Source organism: Ahaetulla prasina, chromosome 6 (assembly GCF_028640845.1).
Source record: "Ahaetulla prasina isolate Xishuangbanna chromosome 6, ASM2864084v1, whole genome shotgun sequence".
NCBI lineage: Eukaryota > Metazoa > Chordata > Lepidosauria > Squamata > Colubridae > Ahaetulla > Ahaetulla prasina.
The window spans coordinates 85232296-85253458 of NC_080544.1; the positions used below are offsets into that span (position 1 = coordinate 85232296).

Here is a 21163-nt window from a genome sequence, read left to right on the forward strand (position 1 = left end):
CTTTATCCTGCATTTGTCATCATATTGATATCTTATAGTTTGGTATAGTTGACACTATATAAATCTACTAGTTGCAATTGCAGTTTCTAGGTTTCAGTTCTGAGCTCTTACAAGACACTTCCAGAATCTAAACAATACATTGTCTATTTCCATTTGCATTGCTAAGCACACTCAATTAAAAGTAGATCCTCACTCCTAAGTAGGTCCTCGCCCCTAAGTAGATCCATGTGTATAAATCGAAGGTTTGCAACTTTACATTATGTTAAAAAATAATTTCTACTGAGTTCAATGGATATTAATCCTTGCTAAATATAAATGTAGGCCTATTTTTTTTTTAAAAAAGGAGAATGCAAGAGGTAGCTGGAAATGACACACTATGTTTGCCAAAGTTTTTCTATTTATCAAGATTTCACCATCACTATTTTATGGTAGTGTAAACACAACCTGCCTCATACAAACTGATTAGAGTATAATATAATCTTGTATGTGTTTACAAAATGTATGTATAAATCAATTGAGATGAAAAAGATCTTTTAATAGCACTGAAGACAGACTGATATTTATTTCTAATGAGAACAGTATTGCCTAATCTTGGAGCCAGATACTTATGATTTTCAATAATATTGAGACTGCATGTCAGGAACAAGTTCAACTACTAACTCCCTTTTTACTGTGATGAGGATTTGTCCTCAAAGAAGAGTCACTTATCATGATTTTGGTTTTGTAAATATAATATATCCTTAAGAGGATTTGCTTCAGATGTGTACAATATTCACAATGGTCTTTTAAAATAATTATCTCTGTGTTGCTAAATCCACACAATAATGGACTCAAAAAAAAAGTCTACTGACACTGCTAAATATTAATCAACTAGTTGTAAGCTTTAAAGGAGGTATGCAAGAGAATCTCTGTAGCATCCTTTTAATAATAGTATTTTAAATTGTGCCTAGTAAAGTGTTTTCACATTAAATTAGAGCTATTTGTAATCAGATTATATATAATCTAGATTGCATGTAGTTCTGGCTCATGCTACATTCAAATAAAGCCAGTAAATTTAAAGTGGATGAACATCATTTGTGTTACAGAAGCTATTCTGAGTCAGACTATATCTATGGTATGTATGTGGGCTGCTATTGGATCAATTGCATGATAGAGCCAACCACACTACAATAATGCGTGTGTGGAACAGAAAGGGCTAATTGGAACTGCTTTCAAGAATGTGTAAGAAAATATTTCAGGAAATTCAGCACATATGTATCAACTCTGTTACCCTACAGTTATTTTGAAAATAGAGTTATGTGACCCTTTCTTCTGTGAGCTGTCTTGCAGGGGTGTCAAACTCATGTGCTGGCCCCACCCCCGCCCAGTTTTGTGAAGGGGGAAAAAGTCCTTATCCATCACACGACGACGCAAGTTTGACATCCCTGCTATAGTGTACTAGTTCATTCAATGTTAATACAGGCTTGAAACAAGCCAAATTCTTAATATATTATGAAGCTAACTTGTTCTAAGAAACCATTGATCACAAGATCCTGAGTTTAGAGTTTTGATGACATGTTAATGATTAATTATAACTTGAAATAAGAGCTTCAGAGAAGGAAAGGCAACATTCCCTCATATCACAGTAAAAACAGTCTAATCAGTAGTTAGATACAGCTATAGTTTCATTACAGGTAGTTCTTGCTTAACGATTGCCCTGTTTAGTGAGCATTTGAAGTTGTAGCGGTGCAAAAAAATAACGATCTATCTTCATACATATGAATATTACAAAACGTCTGCAGTCATTTGATTAAGATTTGGGCACTTTGTAATTTGGTGGTCACTTAGAACTGTGCAGTGTCCCATAGACATCATTTGCATACTCCTCAGTCAGCTTCCAAAATCAGAAATAGATAAGCTGGCAGTAATATCATGGTCACGTGATATCTCACTTAATGACAATGGGTAATTTGCTTAGTCACCATCTCAGAAGTAAGGCTGTAAATCTGCTGCAGTCCACATGGTCTCTTGCTGAACTATCACATCATTTAGCAAGACTTAATTTTTGTTTTTATAAATTAGGTTTTAATTTATAATACCTAAGTACCACCACTTTTTGGGGGGGCAGGAATACATACCCACAATGTAATCAGGACCATAAGCATGTATTTTCAAAAGAACCCAACAAATCTCAGAGGGAAGAGAAGGGAAGGAAAGGGAAGGGAAATAGTTGTCATTTCCTAAAAATCATTAAATTCTAAACTGGTGGAAAATAATATTGATGGCCATAACCAAGAAGGCTCACTCACTTTTATTTTATATTGTATTTGTTCTATATTAGACACTAAGAGTCATTTTGATTTGAAGTGTGATTGAAATATATCTAATAAAGTAAACTAACAAACAAATACATTTTAAATTATCTTCCCAGTTTTAACTTCATTCATCTGCTCAGTCAACTAATATTTAATTTAAGGAGGAGGAAGAGGAAGAAATGTCCCTTTAGATTTGGGGTTCCCAACCTCCAGTCCCACAACTGCATGGGGCCATGGTTGATCAGCCCATCCAAACACTGCCAATTTTTATGTGAACATACATAATATTGATTTTAATTTAAACTTAATTTATGTGTTTCTGTTTACTACCCTTGGCACAACATACAAAAGTCAGGTGTACCTTTAGCTGTTTCTATAGGCTGGTCTCAAGCTTTGAAGATGAAAATCATCAATGCTTTGAAATGATTCTAGAAATAGATTGGCAGCCAGTGTAAATACCAAAGTTATCGAATCATACTATCACATCAGGAAATATGATCAGAGCTAGCAATTCTGTTTCAGATTGGCTGAAGCCTTTGAACTCTCTCTCTCTTCAAATGTAGTTTTAGACAAAATCCATTGTATCAGTAGAGTTGGGGGATTACTAGGCTAGGCTAGGAGATGCCTCACAATTCCTGACCAAATAGGGCTGAAGCTTGTACACCTTTTTGAACTAATAAAAGTCACTCTTCTATTCTGAAGTTATTTTTGCATCCAGTGACAACGATGGAATCTTTTAGTAATGCAAGCCAGGGTATCTTACATATGATGCATTCCCCATGCAAACAGATTAATCCATTTTCAGTGGGGCAAAAATGCAGAAACTAAACATACTTCTGTATTCTGTATACATATTCTGTATACATATTCTGTATTATAACATTTGCCTGAAATGGTATAAGGGTTTCCTGCTTGAGCAGGGGGTTGGACTAGAAGCCTTCCAAGGTCACTCCCAATTCTGTTATTCTGTTATTATCTGGACTCAACTTCAATGTATTTACTCTGACTCAATCCATTCTCCTGTTCTTGTGGGACTAGTAGAGTTTCACAAGAATGGTTTAAAAAGAGAATAAAGTTTCATGTTATTAAGACATTATGACACCCTCACCCTTTATTTCCAGAGAAGCTACCCTCCTGGTCACATATAAATGTCAAAACTTTGAATGAATTCGAACTCTGTAGAACCCATAATGCAGTTGCCAAGAAACAGAGCCAAAAAATATCACAGAATCTCTTTCAGGAGACAGGCATCCAGGCATGAATGTAAAATTCTGATTTCATTTAAATTGGTCATTTAAAGCTAGAAATGACTGACCATTTAGGAATATAATGGATAATCAAAGTTTCTTTTTGGGTGCAACTATTCTGAAAAAGGCAAATTCCACACTGGAAATCATCAGAAGAAGCATCGACTAAATTATACTTTTAATCTCTGAATGCTTTTCCACAAATCTGTCCTGCAACAAAACTTGGAATTTTTCTACATTCCGATTAGCATCCCACAAAACGATAAGATAAAAGCTTGAAAATACATTAAAAAAAGAAACTATTGTACAATGTTTAAGCAGCTGGACGAATATCCCTAAAATGAAACAGTATGACAGTCTGAAATTTAATTAGGGGGAGAAGAAAATATAGGAAACTTGAAAAAAATGTATAAAATAATATAAAGATGAAATATGAGAAGTTTTTTTTCTTGCGTCTCATAATCCCAAAACTTGAGGTGACCCAATAAAGCTGTTAGAGCAATAAATTTGTCACTTAACCCGAGCTAGCAAAATTGATACCATGCTTAATCACCAGCCTCTTAATATGCTCAGTAAATAAGTATACCATCTGCAGTTATCTCAGTATTATAAATCCTTGAGGGTGGGCTACTGTGAGATGTGTCACCAATCCAACAAGAGCCAGATGCCAATACTGACATGCCTTGATTAGTCTTTCCCCTTGGTCTTTCCTCCACGAACAAACAAATACATTGCACTAACTCTCCATTTATCTTCACTGATACAGGTAGTCCTCAACTTACAACTATTCATTCAGCAACCACTTGAAATTGTGTCAATGCTGAAAAAATGGGCATCTGGGCCCAAAGTTATGGCCAATGAGATGTCCCTCGTGATCATGGCCCCCCATGATCAAAATTTGGGTGTTGGGATACCTATGAGCACAGGGCTGCTGCAATGCCGCCACTCAACTGTTCCCCCCTCCCCAATCAATGCCCTTTTTGGCCACCTTGTATAGAAACACTCAGCAGAGCAGTGGGGTCATTCCATATCAAGTGGTCTGATTTCAGGAAAGTAACTCTAACCCTAACCCTTTCCTTCCAGAAATATAAGAAACCAAACTTTACCCTTTTTTTGTGCTGGAGTCATTTTTGGCCAAATTTGCTCCCAATTATCTAGATGGAGATCGCTCATGAGAATGTTTTTATTATTTTGTTTAATAGAGCACAATAAGTTGTACAAGATGGCCAAGTTTTGTTTCTGTCAACAAAATATTGCCAGAAATATTACGTCTCAAAGTTGCTGAAATCTCAGAGTCATACTGCGGAAGGCTGAGGTATGGGGTCACACAAATGACTATATCTCTGCAAGTATTGCATTGGCAAACATAACACTTTACCAATGTTCATTGGGGATGTGCTTGCATGTTCACACCAAATTTCATCAAAATCCGTCGACCTGGGAGCCCCAGACCATTTGACATGGAATGACCCAGTGCCAAATTTGAGGCCAAAGTAGAAGACCTGGACCTTCAGCAATCTCAGCCAGCTGCCATCATTCCCAGTCTTCGATTTTAGCCCCAGGACCAAAGATGATTCAGTGAAAGGACCAAAGCAAAGCCCCAGGACCAAAGATGACTTGCTCCAATCCTTTATTTGCTTGCACCTGATGGACAGAATCTTGCTGAATTAAAGCTATAACTCTAACCTAATAGATATATACTGAGAAATTTCTATGTGTGGCTACTCTAAATCTCTTCTCCCTTCTCCCATCTACTTTGGGACTATGCAGCCTCTTAATTTGGGCTTTTCTCTGATGGAACCTATTGCCTTTTCTCCAAGTGCCCATTCTATCACATTCTCTATACCTCATGCAGCAGCCTCATGTTTCTTATCTAGAAATCCCTGCAATTAACAGCCCATAATTTTTGGTGACAGCAGCTGGGATTGCAGTTGTGGTTGCTAGGTGATGTGATCATGTGACATGTTGCTTTACAATGATATAGTTTAATGTCATAAATTACAGTTTCAATTGGGGTCATCAGCTGACAACTACCATACTTGTAACTTTAGATTTTGTAACTTTTGAGAGACTAATATCTATATTTATAGATAGAAAAAGAAAGAAAACTCACCTGAAACATTTGTCTTACTTTTCTTCTGGGTAGGTTGACATTCAGTTTATGCATCAACTGATGAATCTCTTCAATATTCAGCAAACCATCACCATTCTTATCAGCTTCCTGAAAGGTCTGCTTCACCCAAGTGGAGAAAAATTAAGGAAAGTATAAACTCCCTTTATCAAAATATTGGAATACACTTTTACATTATTGAGAAAAAAGAAAAAGTGTAAAGAAAGATTACATTAATCTCTACATAATGGTAAGAACGTATTGCACAGAAGGTTATCAGATTGTTTCTTTTTAAAGTAGGGGATAATATGCACAAATACATATAAGAATGAGAAATAAGGAAGGTATGAAGCCACTAATAGTGCTGCTTTAAATTATGATGCAATGGAATATACAGTATCTAGTACTTAACCAGTTCCAAACTGAGTACCCTACAAAAAATTTAAAACTAGTTTTCAAAATTCCTATCTAGGATTTGGGAGGGTTGGGAAGAAGGCCGCACTTACTTATTACACAATAACTAAAACCAAAGTTCATTAAAAACCAACATATTGGTTGGACCTCTCCTTGTGGCAGCCCAGTTTTGGAAAGATGTCCATTGTCTTAAGATAAATTTGAAATGATGCCTAGTTAAAATAAGCCCTTAGATATACAAAACTGAAGTTGATGATATAATATGAACAAGATTATGTTGTATAGAGACACTATATTTGTTATAATGGCCTCATCAATTCATAAAAACTCCCTTCCTAGGTTAACGTTCAGACTTCATCAAGTATCAACCACAGATCCACAGAAGCTTCCCAGATCTGAATATTTGATTAGAAAGACATAATTTGCTAATATACACTGAGATCGCCACTGGTGATGTCCCTTTGTGTCACATTAGGTTAGACAGCTAATTCCTCCATTTCATTTATTCATGTACAGTATATACTATTATCATCTTGCTTTATTCATTCATTCATTCTTCTTACTTAATTAAGAACCTGCAGCCACTTTAGTTATAACACATGAAAGTGATTTCCATCAGTAGGAGTAACACTTCCCAATGTCTTCTAAACGGGACAGGTGGATTTCTTCCCTAGTAGCTGGGTTTTCAGAAAAACCACCTCAACTGAAGTTCGCAAAGCGAAATTATAATGTTGACGTTGTCAGCATTCCAAGTAATGCAAAACCCTGAACCGAACTGGGCTGAGGCCATCTTTGAGGCTTCAGGGTTGCCAGGCATAACACGCAGTACTAATTACTACAAATAACCCTCTCTCTTTTAGCCTAATCTAATGTGTTACATGTTGTCAATAACGATAGAACATATATTAAATTCAGTAGCAAGGAGTCCTTAATGCTCACTGGGCTTGGTTGTTTCCTTGCGGAGGTTTCATTAGCCAAGTTAGGTAGCATCGTCAGTGCTAACATGGAATGGGGTATGCTCTGTTTATATTCTAGTGACTTGCCCTGTCAGTATTGATAGAGGTGATCTTATAGGATTTTTTGGTTGGGCTGTTTACTGTTAGCATGTTTCGCAGTTCCTTGATTGAGGTATTGTTTACTTTTTCATTGTTGGACTGATGTCAATCTTGGAGTTAATCTATGCTCATGTGGGTGCTGATTGCTGGTGGGGAATTGTTTTGGTCTTTTTGTTATCTTTTAGGCTCATTAGTTTTTGTTATGTTAGTTTTCATTCCCTTTTTGGCTCAATAACATGCAAACAGAAATTGACCCAAGCAAAGGGATTTTTTTCATTGTCTTCCATTCTTCTGGAGCAGACTTTGAGGGGCTACAAGGATGATCCAACTAGTACTAGAAACAGTATTGTTAGTAGAACAACATTGTCATACTGAGTATCGCAGCTTAGTCTTTGCCTGCAACTGTTTCCCCTACTGTCACCTTTTCACAATACTGGAAGAAATCCTTTGGCTTCACTATTGTCCAAATGTGAATTCCTCTTCTCTCACGCAGAGCTTTTCTGATCACAATAAAAGGAAGCTACACTCGAAATATTTCTATCACCAGTGAGGATATTCTTTCAATTGCAAATAAATACCCAGGGAGTTATTTTGATCTGAACCATAACTGCTTAAATTTCTCTTATACAATTGACCCAATTTAGCTTCTTTCCCCTCTCTGGGGCCGTCATTTATTTTAAAGAAATAGTTCTCCATGGACCAATCCTGTTCCATCTGGTTTGGTTCTTCTTCCATAATTTAATAAGCCATTAATTCTAGTGCTTTTTTTTTTCTTCAGTTGCTCCCTGTTCACTTCTGACAAATGGAACAGAGCCATTTTTGCTAGGAATCCATACCCTTTAGTGTCTGCCATTATATCCTCACTCCAGCTGGAGATGCTACAGGGCCCATTTCTCCGTGCAGTCATCCATCTGCCAGAGCTGATCATGCAAACAAGGCTTGAAGAAATATTTCTGCATAACCAAATGCATGGCAGCCATGTGAAGCCTCCAAAAGCCGGAAAAGATCGAAATTACATAAGTAATTTATGGAGTAATTAGCCATAAAATAATGGCAAGTGTTTCTGTGCCTTATGATAACAAGAGCTGAAATTCGGAAATGAGCATATTTGGCGTTCTGTTTTTTTTAGCTTGGCACCTTGGGACAAATCAAACCACTTCATCATTCAATATCCTCACTGGAGGGAAAAAAATGCTTTTCCAGAACATAATCTTTTTGGAATGAAATAGCTTTGTCTCTAGAAATTTGTCCTTAGGTTACTTTATTTGAGAGGTCTCAAACTCACTTCGTCATGGTATCATCACGTGAGGTATCAGGCCTTTTCCCCCCCTTCGCTAAACCGGGTGTGGGCGTGGCCAGTGTGTGATGAATCCAGCCCACGGGCCATGAATTTGACACCCCTGGTTTATTTGGTCTTTAATTAAACAGGATGCCTAAAATTACCATGTTTTCATGCCATTTCTCTTTCATACATACAGTATTTTGTCTCTGAGAGAAGCTCTGATGTTTTTAATCCTGATTTAATGATTGCTGCTTCTTTGTTCTAAAATGAATTGCATGTGTTTGTGTTTGTGTTTTTTTAGTGTATGGTTATTTGCAGAATTGGCAAATGGATTATAATATGTGAGTAAAATACAAAATACTCAATGAATAAATAACCCAACACAAACTAAGTGGCATTTTACTATCTCATAAAACCACCTGAGTAGAGACCACACCGTGTCAAAAGACATGATGTGACTAAAATACTAAGCTAGTTTGTCCACGGAGAACCTTGAAAAGAACTGTACACTATTACTCCATGTTTCTGCTTTATGTTCTTGCCATGATTAACAGAAAAAACAAAGCAGAATCACCAAGCTGATTGCTCTAGTTCTGCGTGCTGTGAAGGCAAATAAAACCAGCCAAATAAATAAACAGAAAATATAGTAGAGGGTAAGAATTACACGTTTCCTCCAAAGGGGTCAATCAATACAAAATTAAGAGAGAGGTCATAGTTTCACATGAATAGAGTTGATCAGGCTCACCAGTTTAGAAACCAAATTGCTGCTTCTTTCTAATGAATCATTAAAGACTACAACATTTGATTACAAACAGATGGGAGCCAATTACAACAATTGATCAGCACTTCTCTGTTATTCATTAAAGTAACCATTTTTTTCCCCACATTTCTGCTGCAGTCTAGGGGAAAAAGCCTTCTGACAGTTGCTAAATGAGCTGCAATAAGTCAACTCCTTAAAGCAGGGGTCTCCAACCTTGGCCACTTTAAGCCTGGAGGACTTCAACTCCCAGAATCCCCCAGTCAACCTTGGCCACTCTAAGCCTGGAGGACTTCAACTCCCAGAATCCCCCAGCCAACCTTGGCCACTTTAAGCCTGGAGGACTTCAACTCCCAGAATCCCCCAGTCAACCTTGGCCACTCTAAGCCTGGAGGACTTCAACTCCCAGAATCCCCAGTTACCTTGGTTACTTTAAGCCTGAGGACTTAACTCCCAGAATCCCCCAGCCAGCAAAGCTGGCTGGGGAATTCTGGGAGTTGAAGTCCTCCAGGCTTAAAGTGGCCAAGGTTGGAGAACCCTGCCTTAAAGCAACCTGGTTATTTTTTAGACTAACGTAAAAGCTTGAAAATAAATAAATGCTTGTTTTATATGCAGCCGAGAAGTGATATGCTCATGAAAAATCTAAACAAATGCTTCCACATCATTTTTAAGCACCTTAGGGGGGAAAAACCCTATAAAGTACTATTCCCTTGGTTGGAACCAGTTATTTCAATTGGAGCCCATTTAGCTATTTTGTAAAAGGTTGGACCATGTTATTATTCTGTAAGTGAGAATAATGAGAATTGCCACTGAAAGTGGACCTTGTACGTGCAATAAATAATTGTGAGTTCTAGTCCTGCATTAGGCATGAAAGCTAGCTAGATGGCTTTAGGCCCTGAGTCAGTCAGTCTCTCTTAGCCCAGCTCATCTCACAGGTGAGGAAGAAAGGAGGGAAAGTATTATGCATTTCCATCACCTTGAATTACCTACAAAATAATAAAGGTGGCATTAAAATTATTAATAAATAAATAAAGACAAATCAATCAGAATCACTAAAATTGTCCTAGAATAGAATACTTTGAAAGGATATTGATCATGTGTTCTCTGTCTTTTAGCAAGAGAGTCCTCGTCGCTTATCCCAGCCATCAAATATTTCAGCCCAGTGATCCAAGTACGTGCTTCCTCTGAGTTAGAAGTTATCAGATCCAATGATTCCATATGATTGCCATGGTAAATTGTAAAGCAACAGCTTGGATCAAAGTTGCCCTCTGCATGGCGATGGAATATTTCTGACTGCCGACCTTCAGTGACTTTGTAGATAGAATCAATTATGACTGTGAAAACAATAATAAAATGGTATAATCTGGTTTATCATATTATAGCTGATTGCAATATTCCATTTTAGATTAATAAATTAATCCAGGAACTAATTTATCTGTGATAAATTCAGAAATGCACAACTTCTGTAAACTTCAGATACGGCTTTGCATTTCATGTCAAGGATTGCATTCTGAAAGTGGCCTTAAGCCTGAACCCATTTTTGCCCAACAAAATCCACACAAATTAACTCCCCAAAACACAAAACAGTGAAATTAAATATTTGACCTCACTCCTGTAGGAGACTTTTTGTACCTTCAATTTAAAAAAAAAATCTATGGAAGAAATAAATTGTAATAAAATTGTAGCAGGAATTATAAATGCCTTTTTATTATATGATTCCAAAGACATGAAAGCTAATAGGGGATACTTATCCCACCCTTATTCACCAAAACTATGTAAAAGAGATATGAATTAAGTATGAGTCCCTTTGACATACAGGTAGTCCTCAACTTAGGAGCCCAATTGAGCCCAAAATTTCTGTTGTAAAGCAAGACAGTTGTTAAGTGAATTTTGCCTCATTTTACAACCGTTCTTGCCACAGTTTTTAAGTGAAGCACTGCACTTGTTAAGTTATTAAGACAATCTGGCTTCCCCATTGACTTTGTTCATCAGAAAGTCACAAAAATGATTAAATGATCCCGGGACATGGCAATCCTCATAAATATGAACCAGTTGCCAACGTTCGAATTTTGATCACATGACCATGGGGAAGCTGCAATAGTTGTAAGTATGAAAAACGGTCATAAGTCACTTTTTTCAGTGCCACTGCAACTTTGGTCACTAAATGAACAGTTGTAAGTTGAGGACTACCTGTACAGATGAAAATATAGAATGTATTTTACATTATGATCTCATGTATATCTTGTACGCTCATTTTTTTTTTAGCCTATGAATAAAGAATCAGAAGAGATCAAGTGTTCTCTTTCCTATGTCTGCCAGTCTTAATTTGATGTAGTTAATACTGACTGAGCTTAGTCACAATCATTCCTAATGCTGTGGGGAAGAACTGGCACCTATTTTTAATAAGCATAAAACACATGCTCTTGCGAATTAAAAAGATCATAAGATATGCAAAGTAAATAATAACTTCAAGAGAACTTACTTTTTGCCTTTTCACTTTTCCTGGATGGCCTCCATCTGATGCACGTCCTGTGCTCATCAAGATAAAAAAGACGCACTAACCCTTTGGCTCCATGCTTGAGTTTAATCATCTGAGTCCCAGATTGCATAACACTCATACATCTTTCAACTAAAGGATGAAAGATTGCAATAATTTTATTTAACCAGCATCCCTAATTTACTCTGCTGCATAATTACTGCAATAATTATCTATAAAAATAGCTACTACATAACTCTTTCAATCTTCACTTTGCATGAAAAAATAGGCAAATAATTATAAACACGTGAACTACTAGATTTCTGTGGGTCTTTTTAAACTGAGTATAAAAAACAAAACATTTAGAAAATATGTATTTTTTTCTAACACGTATCTTTCCTTTTCTTAAGCATCTAATCACCATACAATTTGGGGTATATAATATTTTCCCAAAGCTTTACGATCAGAAGAGAAGAAAAATCTGGAATGAAACCTCACAGTGCGTCATTTTTAGTTCACAGGTGAAATTTGTACTCATACATGAATATATGAACATACATGAAGCATACATCAATACATGGGGATATTATTTCTTTTCCTTATGTCTATGTAGATCAGCTTATCTCATTACGTACTTTCTTTTGGCCCATTTCCATGGTTCCATTAATCAATTTTTTTTATCAAAACTGGGCAGAATTATTTCATGTGTTCTTATGTGAAACTATAGACTACAAGTCAGTAATATCTTCAGGAGGTCAACACCATCATGTGCATTGAAAAAGTCTTACAATTTTCACATATCAAAAAACGGATATTAAAACACAGTTACACAATTTCAGTGTTGAGACTTTGTAAGATTTTATGAAAGAACACCAAAAGCCCATAAAAGAAATAATCAATATAATTGAGAATTTTTCTTTGATCTACTCAATGGGATGTTAACAATAAAGAAGCTTATTCATATATCCTTTCATTGGCAAACTACATACTCTGAAATATGAATAAATCGTAACCTATGATAGGAGAGAAACAGCACAAATCATGAGGAAGAATTCAGATATTTTACTAGAAGAGTACTCAAAAATTCTGCTTCAAATAAAATTCCTTATACCACCAGGCTTGAAATTTTAGGTCTAGATAGCCTCAAACTCCGTTCCAACCTATGCTTAGTTCATAAGATTATTTACCAAAATGTTCTACCTGTAAATGAGTACTTTAATTTACTTACGGGACCGCCTGCTGTTACCACATGCCTCCCACTGACCTGTACGCTCTCACAGAGAGGGACTTCTCAGGGTGCCGTCCGCCAAGCAATGTCGGCTGGCGGCCCCCAGGGGAAGGTCCTTCTCTGTGGGGGCTCCCACACTCTGGAACGAACTTCCCCCGGGTTTACACCAAATACCTGACCTTCGGACATTTCGTCGCGAACTGAAGACACATCTTTTTATTCGCGTAGGGCTGGCTTAAATTGAATTTTATTAATTTTAAATTCTTATTAATTAATTTTAAATGGGGTTTTTAGTTTATTGTATATTTTTATTTCTCAGGCCAATTTTAAAATAAGTTTTTTAATTGCATTTTAAACTGTACATTGTATTATCTGTTTTATTTTTGCCTGTACACCGCCCTGAGTCCTTCGGGAGAAGGGCGGTATAAAAATCAAATAAATAAATAAATAAATAAATAAATAATTTCAACCATAATAACAAAGGGCTATCAATAGATTTAAGCTTAATGTAATTCGCTCTAATCTTAATTGTAGGAAATATGACTTCTGCAATAGAGTAGTAAATATCTGGAACACTCTACCTGATCCTCTTGTTAGTCTGTCTAATCCCCATACCTTTTACCTTAAACCTTTCATGTTTCTTAAGAGGTCCCTAAGGGGATGTGCATAAGCACACTAGTATGCCTACCATCCCTGTCCCACTGTTCCCAATTATATGTAATCATTCTGTGTGTTTATGGCTATGTTTTGCCTATTTATATCCTTTTTTGTGCTAATTTTTTTCATGTGTCCGTGTCTATTCTAAACTGTTACTTGTTTCTTTGTTGATAGATAAATAAATAAATAAATAAATAAATAAATAAATAAATAAATAAATAAATAAATTCGGAAGCAGTAAGAAAGAAAGAAAATATATTCAGCGATAAATTCAATGGTATATTGATCTTTACTGTTTGGTTCAAACAACAGTTTGAAATTGTGTATCAATGTTGTTCGGGTATTGACAGGGTCAAAAATATACGAAGAAATGTACAGCCTCATAATATACTATTCTAATGAATAAATAACGAGACAAAGGGATCAACTGAACTATCAAATAACATTTCAGAAACTGATTAGCATTTAATACTTGTGTTATTGTTATTACCAATATTTATAAATCATCTGATTCCAACATTCCCTGCACACTCATGAGAAAATAAAATGTGTATATTTGTACCTATAAAATTACCTCTGAATAAATATAAAAATTCTGCATAGGGACAGTTATTCAAAGCGATACAGTCCAGGATGAGAACGCTTAAAGTTCAGCACGTGGACATAGAGTATATAACAGCACTTACATATACTAATATGTAGAGGGTTGCCAGATTCCAGAAGAACAAATACTTTACAATGTCTGCTTACACAATAGGACTTCCCTTTCAATCTTCCCTGAATTTATTAAAAAAAAACCAGACATCTGACACTATCATTCTATCGGCAGGAAAGAATTCAACTTTTTAATTTCACAAGATTTCAGAGCTCTCTGTGAACTCATTCGACATGCTTTGCAAATACCATAAAACATACATTTGTATTTTTGAATTGGTAGATTTTTCCCCTATCAAATACACACACAAAAATGAAAGAACCTTGCTTTTGTAGCAGAAGTCCCAAAGATTCTAAACTGAGCTCACAAAAATCAATCCAAACCCTGTTCTAGCTATATTTCTGATAAAACAATGCATTAACAAAAGCCACCAATCAAATGTCTAGCTACAAGTTCTTGAAATAATCCAAAATCTTAGAAAATTCTTATATTCTTGTGGACAACAGACTATTAAGGAAGAAAGAAAGTGAGGCTGTTGGGTGATTGTATACTTATTTTTAGTATACCTCGCTGAACATGGTAAGTCTTACTTCCAAACAAACAGGCACTGGACTTTATACTTACACTAAGTATGACTTATTTTCAAATAAACATATATAAGATTGGGTCCTTACATTTATTTAAGTATGACTGTATAAACCTTTTGAAAAACATGCTTTACAATAATTTTTCACAGCTGGATGGCTGTGCATGGACACATGGATATATATATATAGATATAGATATAGATATAGATATAGATATAGATATAGATATATAGATATATATATATATATATACATATATATATATATATATATATATATATATATATATATATATATAGAAGAGAGAGAGAGAGAGAGAGAGAGAGAGAGAGAGAGAGGAGAGAGAGCCAGAAGTATTTCTCAAGCAACTGCAGCACAGTACTACAATCACAAAGAAACTTTATTCAAAGTCTCTACACAGCCTTTGCCATCAGAAGAGATTTTGCACAGTAGTTAAATTTCACTGTCAAAACACAAATCACATAAAAAGTAACTGCAATAAAACATTATTTGCCATTTAAATGGTTATCAGTTTGACAACATGCCTGAGTTAATCTAGAAGAGCATTTCCGATAATTTCTTAAAAGCAAAACAGAACTGAAAACTAGAAAACTAGTATAAATATCTAGTTCAGAATCACTGCAGCAGCCCTTATTCCCTGATATTTCCCCAAGGCAGTTTATGGGTCTCTATTCAGAAACCAACACCTTCACGTTGAAACTCTAAGAAAGATACCAACTCATTTGGCTCAGGCAGCATCCTTGTGAAGTTGCTACACTTCCCACTACAAGATAGATCTCCGATGCTAGAACGGAAGCCATTGGAGGAAGAAGAGTCCAGATGATGGTCTGAAAGTTGGGTGAACGGCCGACAATCTTTATCCCACCTGATAAACAATTCTTTAGTACAGAGGAAATCAAAAGCTGTTGGATTGGGATTGCTAAACTGCAAGCCTGAGCAGTACAACACACATGGCATGTTTTCAAAAAGCACCCTAATCTGTGCTAATGCCATCTTCCATTTGTCATTTATCCCTGTGTAAAATGAAGTCTTTAACCTCCTGCCATTGCTTGAGTAAGGCACTTGGCATTATGAATTGCATTGACCATTTCAAGCACAAAGCTTGCTTTTAAGCAGCTTATGTTTCTCTCTGAATCAGGCCTAGCCCGGAGCATTTAAAAATAGGTACACTTGCATTTTATTTCAGCATACTGTATTAGGCAAACAATGTATTACTATCATGATCCCCTCAAAGATGAACTCTATGCAGTTTGATGAAGATGTAAACAATGGTCAAAATTACATAAATTCCACAACCCAGAAATTTCATTTTAAACACGGGGTTTTGAAATTCAAATCCCATCGAATCTCAACAGATGTCATTCAGAAAACCATTCCTGCAGGAGATACTTCTGCTGTATACCTATTCTTCAGTATCATTTCTAAACCCAGTTATGTATATGTATTATCACGACAATATGCTGGATGACTTCAGTGTGGTACTATTGTATTAAGCTTCTGGAAGCATCAGAGGTTGTATCTGCAGCAAATTTAGCCTGTGATAAATGCCCATGAACAATTTAGTACATGGTTAATTTAGTAATTCAGTAATTTAGTAAATGTAGAACCTAGACAGAGGTAGAGAGAGAGAGAGAGAGATGCAAAGTTGTTTTTCTTAAATGCTATACATCCATGTTTATAGGTTGAACCTGAGGCTTTGTGGGAACAGAAGACAGACCAATTAAGATAGTCATTTCTAAATACCTTACTTTTTAATTAAGTTTTATTAAAGGAGGGTGTTTTTTTACAAAGTAAAGACAATAGAAATTTAAAGGAAAAAAGAGATAATTAGAAAAAAAATATGAAAACGTCCGAAGGAAGAAGAAAGAAAAAAGATATAGAGGAGTGGCTTCCAATCTTCTTTACAGCAGTTATAAACATATTTGTATTTCATCCAAAGTTGCATCACGGCTTCTTTATTTCCATATCCTACTCTTTCTAAGAAGCCCACAAAGCACAACTTATTTTTTTCCCCTCTTATAAGCAAAAAGTCCATAAAGGATTTCCAGTCATTAACAAATATAGTTATTGTCTTTTCCCTAATCAAACTTTCAAATTTTCATTTTCTAATCAAATTTTGCCATCTCTGGAAATTCAGTCATCTTCACCAACCATTGTGGCTATTTCAGAATCCTTCCATCTTTCTGCACATAATAATCTCGCTGCATTTATCATGTACAAAAACAATTAGCCATTAGTCCTATTTAGTTATCTGTCCATTAGTCCCTGTAAGAAAATTCTGGTTTCAGTTGAATATTAATCTTATTTCTAGATACTCTACATATACAAACACATACACATATTCCAAAAGATACTTTGGGAATTTTCTAGTGATAAGAAATTTTGTCCATGAACCTAGTTGGGACAAACTTTGGAGGATGTAAGAACCAGTTTGGTGTAATGCTAGGGTACCAGGCTAGAAACTGCAAAACTGACAGTTCTAGTCACACCTTATGGTATAAATGGAAAGCTATTTAAGAGCCTTTTATAAAGTGACCTATAATTTGGGCCAGGGCAGGCTAGCAAACCTTTTGGGAAAGTGTGAGAAGTTTGCAAAGGACTTTATACTGGCACTAAATAGTAACAGTACCAGAGCAGACAACTGGGATAATACCTGAATCTATTGTCAGTTTTTCATCCTCTGAGGATTTAGTTAAGGTCCTTTAAAAAAAAGGAGGAGGAGAAAGAGGAAGAGGAAGAGGAAAAAGGGGAGGAGGGGGAGAAGAAGAAGAGGAGGACGAGGAGGAGGAAGAGGAGGAAGAGGGGGAGGAGGAGGAGGGAGAAGAGGAGGAGGGAGAGGGAGAGTAAGAGCAGGAAGGGGAGGAGGGAGAGGAGGAGGAGGGGGGGAGGAGTGGGAGAAGAAGAAGAAGAAGGAGAAGGAGAAGAAGGAGAAGAAGAAGGAGAAGAAGGAGAAGGAGAAGATTGCTTCTAACAATCTTAATCTTTAATTCATTCAGATGCTGTCATAGGATTTGATCACTTTCAGTTTAATCTTTTCCCATCTCAAAAATTTCTTCCAGATTATAACCAATTTATTTTTAGTCCAGTAAAAAGTCCTTATCCAGGTCAATTTATTGGCTTGTCATTTCTATTTTTGCTTTAGTTGTTTTCTCTGTCTTATAGTCCATAATATTTTACTTGTCCAGTACTTCTGCAAATTCTTTATATTTTGATGCTTATCCATCAAGCAAAATTTGTTTCATTTCTTTTCCTTGTAAATCTTCCAAGATGTCCTTTTTCACACCAGTAGTATCTTTAGGATATAATCCGTTCTTGAAAGTGTGTAGTATTGCTGAGACTGCTGCTAGTCTTTATTCAAAAACAAAGGTAAATTCACCAAGCAGAGTTAGCAAACTCAGTTTATTTTTAAAATCTCAGTAATTTAGTAAACACGGAATCATTTACTATGATGCTTATCTTCATCTTCTGGCTCTCAAATCTATAGGAAACCACTGCCCTGTTGTTTCCTTATGAATAGCAGCTGTCCAGAAAACAAGTGGACAATCTCCCATCCTCTCCTTATACAAAGAGGTTCCACGGAACTGGTCTTCTCAGCAATTCTTTGGTCTTATCCATAGTCATCATCTCTGCTCTTTCAGAAATATCTTAGCTTGCCATTTCTCATCTGGGTAAAATTCTTAATACTTTGAATTATGCTTCCTATAGGTTGATCCCATCTCACTCCTGATTCATTTGTGAGTTACTTCAGGGATGACAGAGTAGACTCAGAAAGTGGTAGTTTCCTTTTTGATGTAGGGAGTGATTACTGCCATTTTGTACAGCACCTTGAAGAACAGTTTTTTTAATCACTTTTGATCCAACAACTTTTGATCAGCATCCAGTAACCAATAAGGAACTTCTCTCTGCTTAATCTATATTATGTAACACATTATTACAAATTAAGAGCTGTGATGGTGCAGTGATTAGAATGCAGGACTGCAGGTTAACTGACTGTTTACTCTAGGTATTGGATCCTAATTGGCTCAGGGTTGGCTCAGCCTTCCATCTTTCTGAGAAATAAGGACTCAGAATGTTTGGGGGCAATATGCTGACTCTGTAAACAGTTTAGAGTGCTGTAAAGCAATTTGAAGCGGCATATAAATCTAAGTGCTAAGTGCTGTTGCTATTTGCTAAGGAGAAGTTTAAGAATATTGGATAGACATTTTTATTTTTATTTTTACTTATTTTTCACACTTTTGATCTGTCCATCTCCCTCGGTTTTATGTAATTCTCCCTATGTGTTCTCTATTGATCTTATTTTTCTTTTCATTCAGGATGCTAAATTTATTGTTAAAAAACTGCTGTTTCACATATTTGTTTTCCTTTTAGACAAGTTGCCAAATGCAGATGGGTGTTCTGCACACATATTAGGAAGATGTTACAAATAAATAACCAGGGAAGAAAATTTTGCTGCTATTTTATGGTTCATTGGCTGTTGCTTGTTGGGATCACTTGCTGTTTATGCAGGCAAGCGAGATTGCAAAAGTACTATATGCCAAAATATTGCTTCTTCTCTGTGGTGTTTTTTGAAATTCCCTAAGCCAATGTTTCTGTAGCTTGGGGGATAAGAAACATTTCGTATTGTACCTAGGAAGAAAAACACGGGAGCAAGGGCTTCTCTTATGTTCCTATTATTCTTATGGAAGAACACTCAAAACATTTCAAAAATTGTTATTTCAGAACAGGCAACAGTCACATTGTTAAGAGTTTATGTTTTCTGAAATGCAGTAAAAATCTTTAGACAGAACATTCCAAGAGGAGTTGCTTCTTCCGAGTTTAGAACATAAAATTTATTGACCAGTTTTGTGCATGTCCCTGCTGGGAACACAGAGGAAGAGAAATTAAAACACTTTCTCCTATCAAAAACAGCCAGAAATTGATGAAATACAGTGCCTAACAAGGGTTTAGGTATGGTTTACATATCTAAACAAAGCATTTGATATGGCATATTAGTCATGATAGCAATTGGATACTCTAGGACCGTGATGGCGAACCTAGGGCACGGATGCCACAGGTGGCACACTGAACCATATCACGCAAGCTCAGCTGGCTGACCAGAGGAGTTCCGGGAGATGGGGAAGGCCGTTTTCATCCTCCCCAGGCTCCTAGAAAGGCTCTGGAGCCTGGGGAGGGCAAAAAATGGGACTACCAGGCCCACCGTGTCATCGTGTGCCAAAAGCGGGAGGAGCGCAGGGTGGGTCATGCGTAGGACAGGATGCATAGAATTATGGGTGTGGGCACACACGCGCGCAAATCCCCGTGCTCCCCCCGCTTTTGGCACACAATGGCAAAATGGTTAGCCATCACTGCTCTAGGAAGATTGGTACTGGATCTAGGGGGCCAGGGGGAGAGGAAATCCTCCATTTACGACTGAGCTATGACATTGCGGTTTGTTCCCATGATACTCTATAGTGTACAAAACCAAGTAAAGAGGGAGCTGCATGGCTACCACTCACCTGAGTATTGTTCCCTCTCATAGAAATAATGTAATTGGAAAGCCCATGCAAATTCCTTGTGTGTCCAATCACACTTGGCCAATAAAAATTCTATTCTATTCTATTCTATTCTACTCCATAGATACTAATAGGTCCCATCTACACCGAAAGGATATGAGAGTAGTAATCATACTTTTTCAACTGTGGTATGTGATGCAGCAAAATAGACAGCATAGGAATTCAAGCGGAAAACATAGAACAAAATCATCAACTGATGGGATTTAACTCAACTGAAATATTCTTCAGGGTACAAAAGAAGCAGAATAATTTGTTATTAAGCAATCAGGATCCCCTCATGAGTTTTTTAAAATAAAAATTAGTTTGTATCTTTCAGAATTCAATGAAGCCAAGGCTTGCATCACTTACAACCAGATAATTTGTATAGTGAATACGGTATGCTGCATAAGGATTGAAAACATCTCTGGGTTTCTGATCCTATACAAACATCCAGTTTTATAACAAAAATAATTTTTCCTCTTTTTCATCTTTCTGTCCCAGAAACAATTTCTCTTTCACCTTTCCCCAAAGATGTAAATGCAAAAACAAGAAAATTACGACTGTTTTACACTGAATTCTCTATCATTCATGCAAGTTAATTCAAGAGTGTGAGGATTTTGAACTATTAAAGGCTTTTTCTTAATTTGTCAAACAGAGAATTCTCACTGAGACACCCTAAGGATTCAAAGAAAAAAAAGAGAAAAGTATCTACTTGCCTAATTAAGAGGTTCCATGCTGGCTGTTAAATCAGGAATTAAATCAAGTCGCATAAGGTCAATTCTACTGTACTTCTCATTTATGCAGACTTTGAAAGAGTACTGTGCAAGCAGGAAACCCAGCCAGAGGGCA

General features: G+C 36.4%; 1 protein-coding gene across 1 annotated transcript in view; it reads right to left on the reverse strand.

Annotated features, from left to right (window-relative positions):
• PLCH1 (phospholipase C eta 1) overlaps positions 1 to 21163 on the reverse strand; it is a 138104-nt gene that overhangs the window by 66523 nt on the left and 50418 nt on the right. Inside the window, exons 3-5 of the mRNA XM_058189246.1 lie at positions 11642 to 11788; positions 10250 to 10493; positions 5655 to 5784 (exon numbers count right to left, since the gene is read on the reverse strand). Coding sequence (XP_058045229.1) covers positions 5655 to 5784; positions 10250 to 10493; positions 11642 to 11788 — 521 coding nt within the window. The remainder of the gene's footprint in view (positions 1 to 5654; positions 5785 to 10249; positions 10494 to 11641; positions 11789 to 21163) is intronic.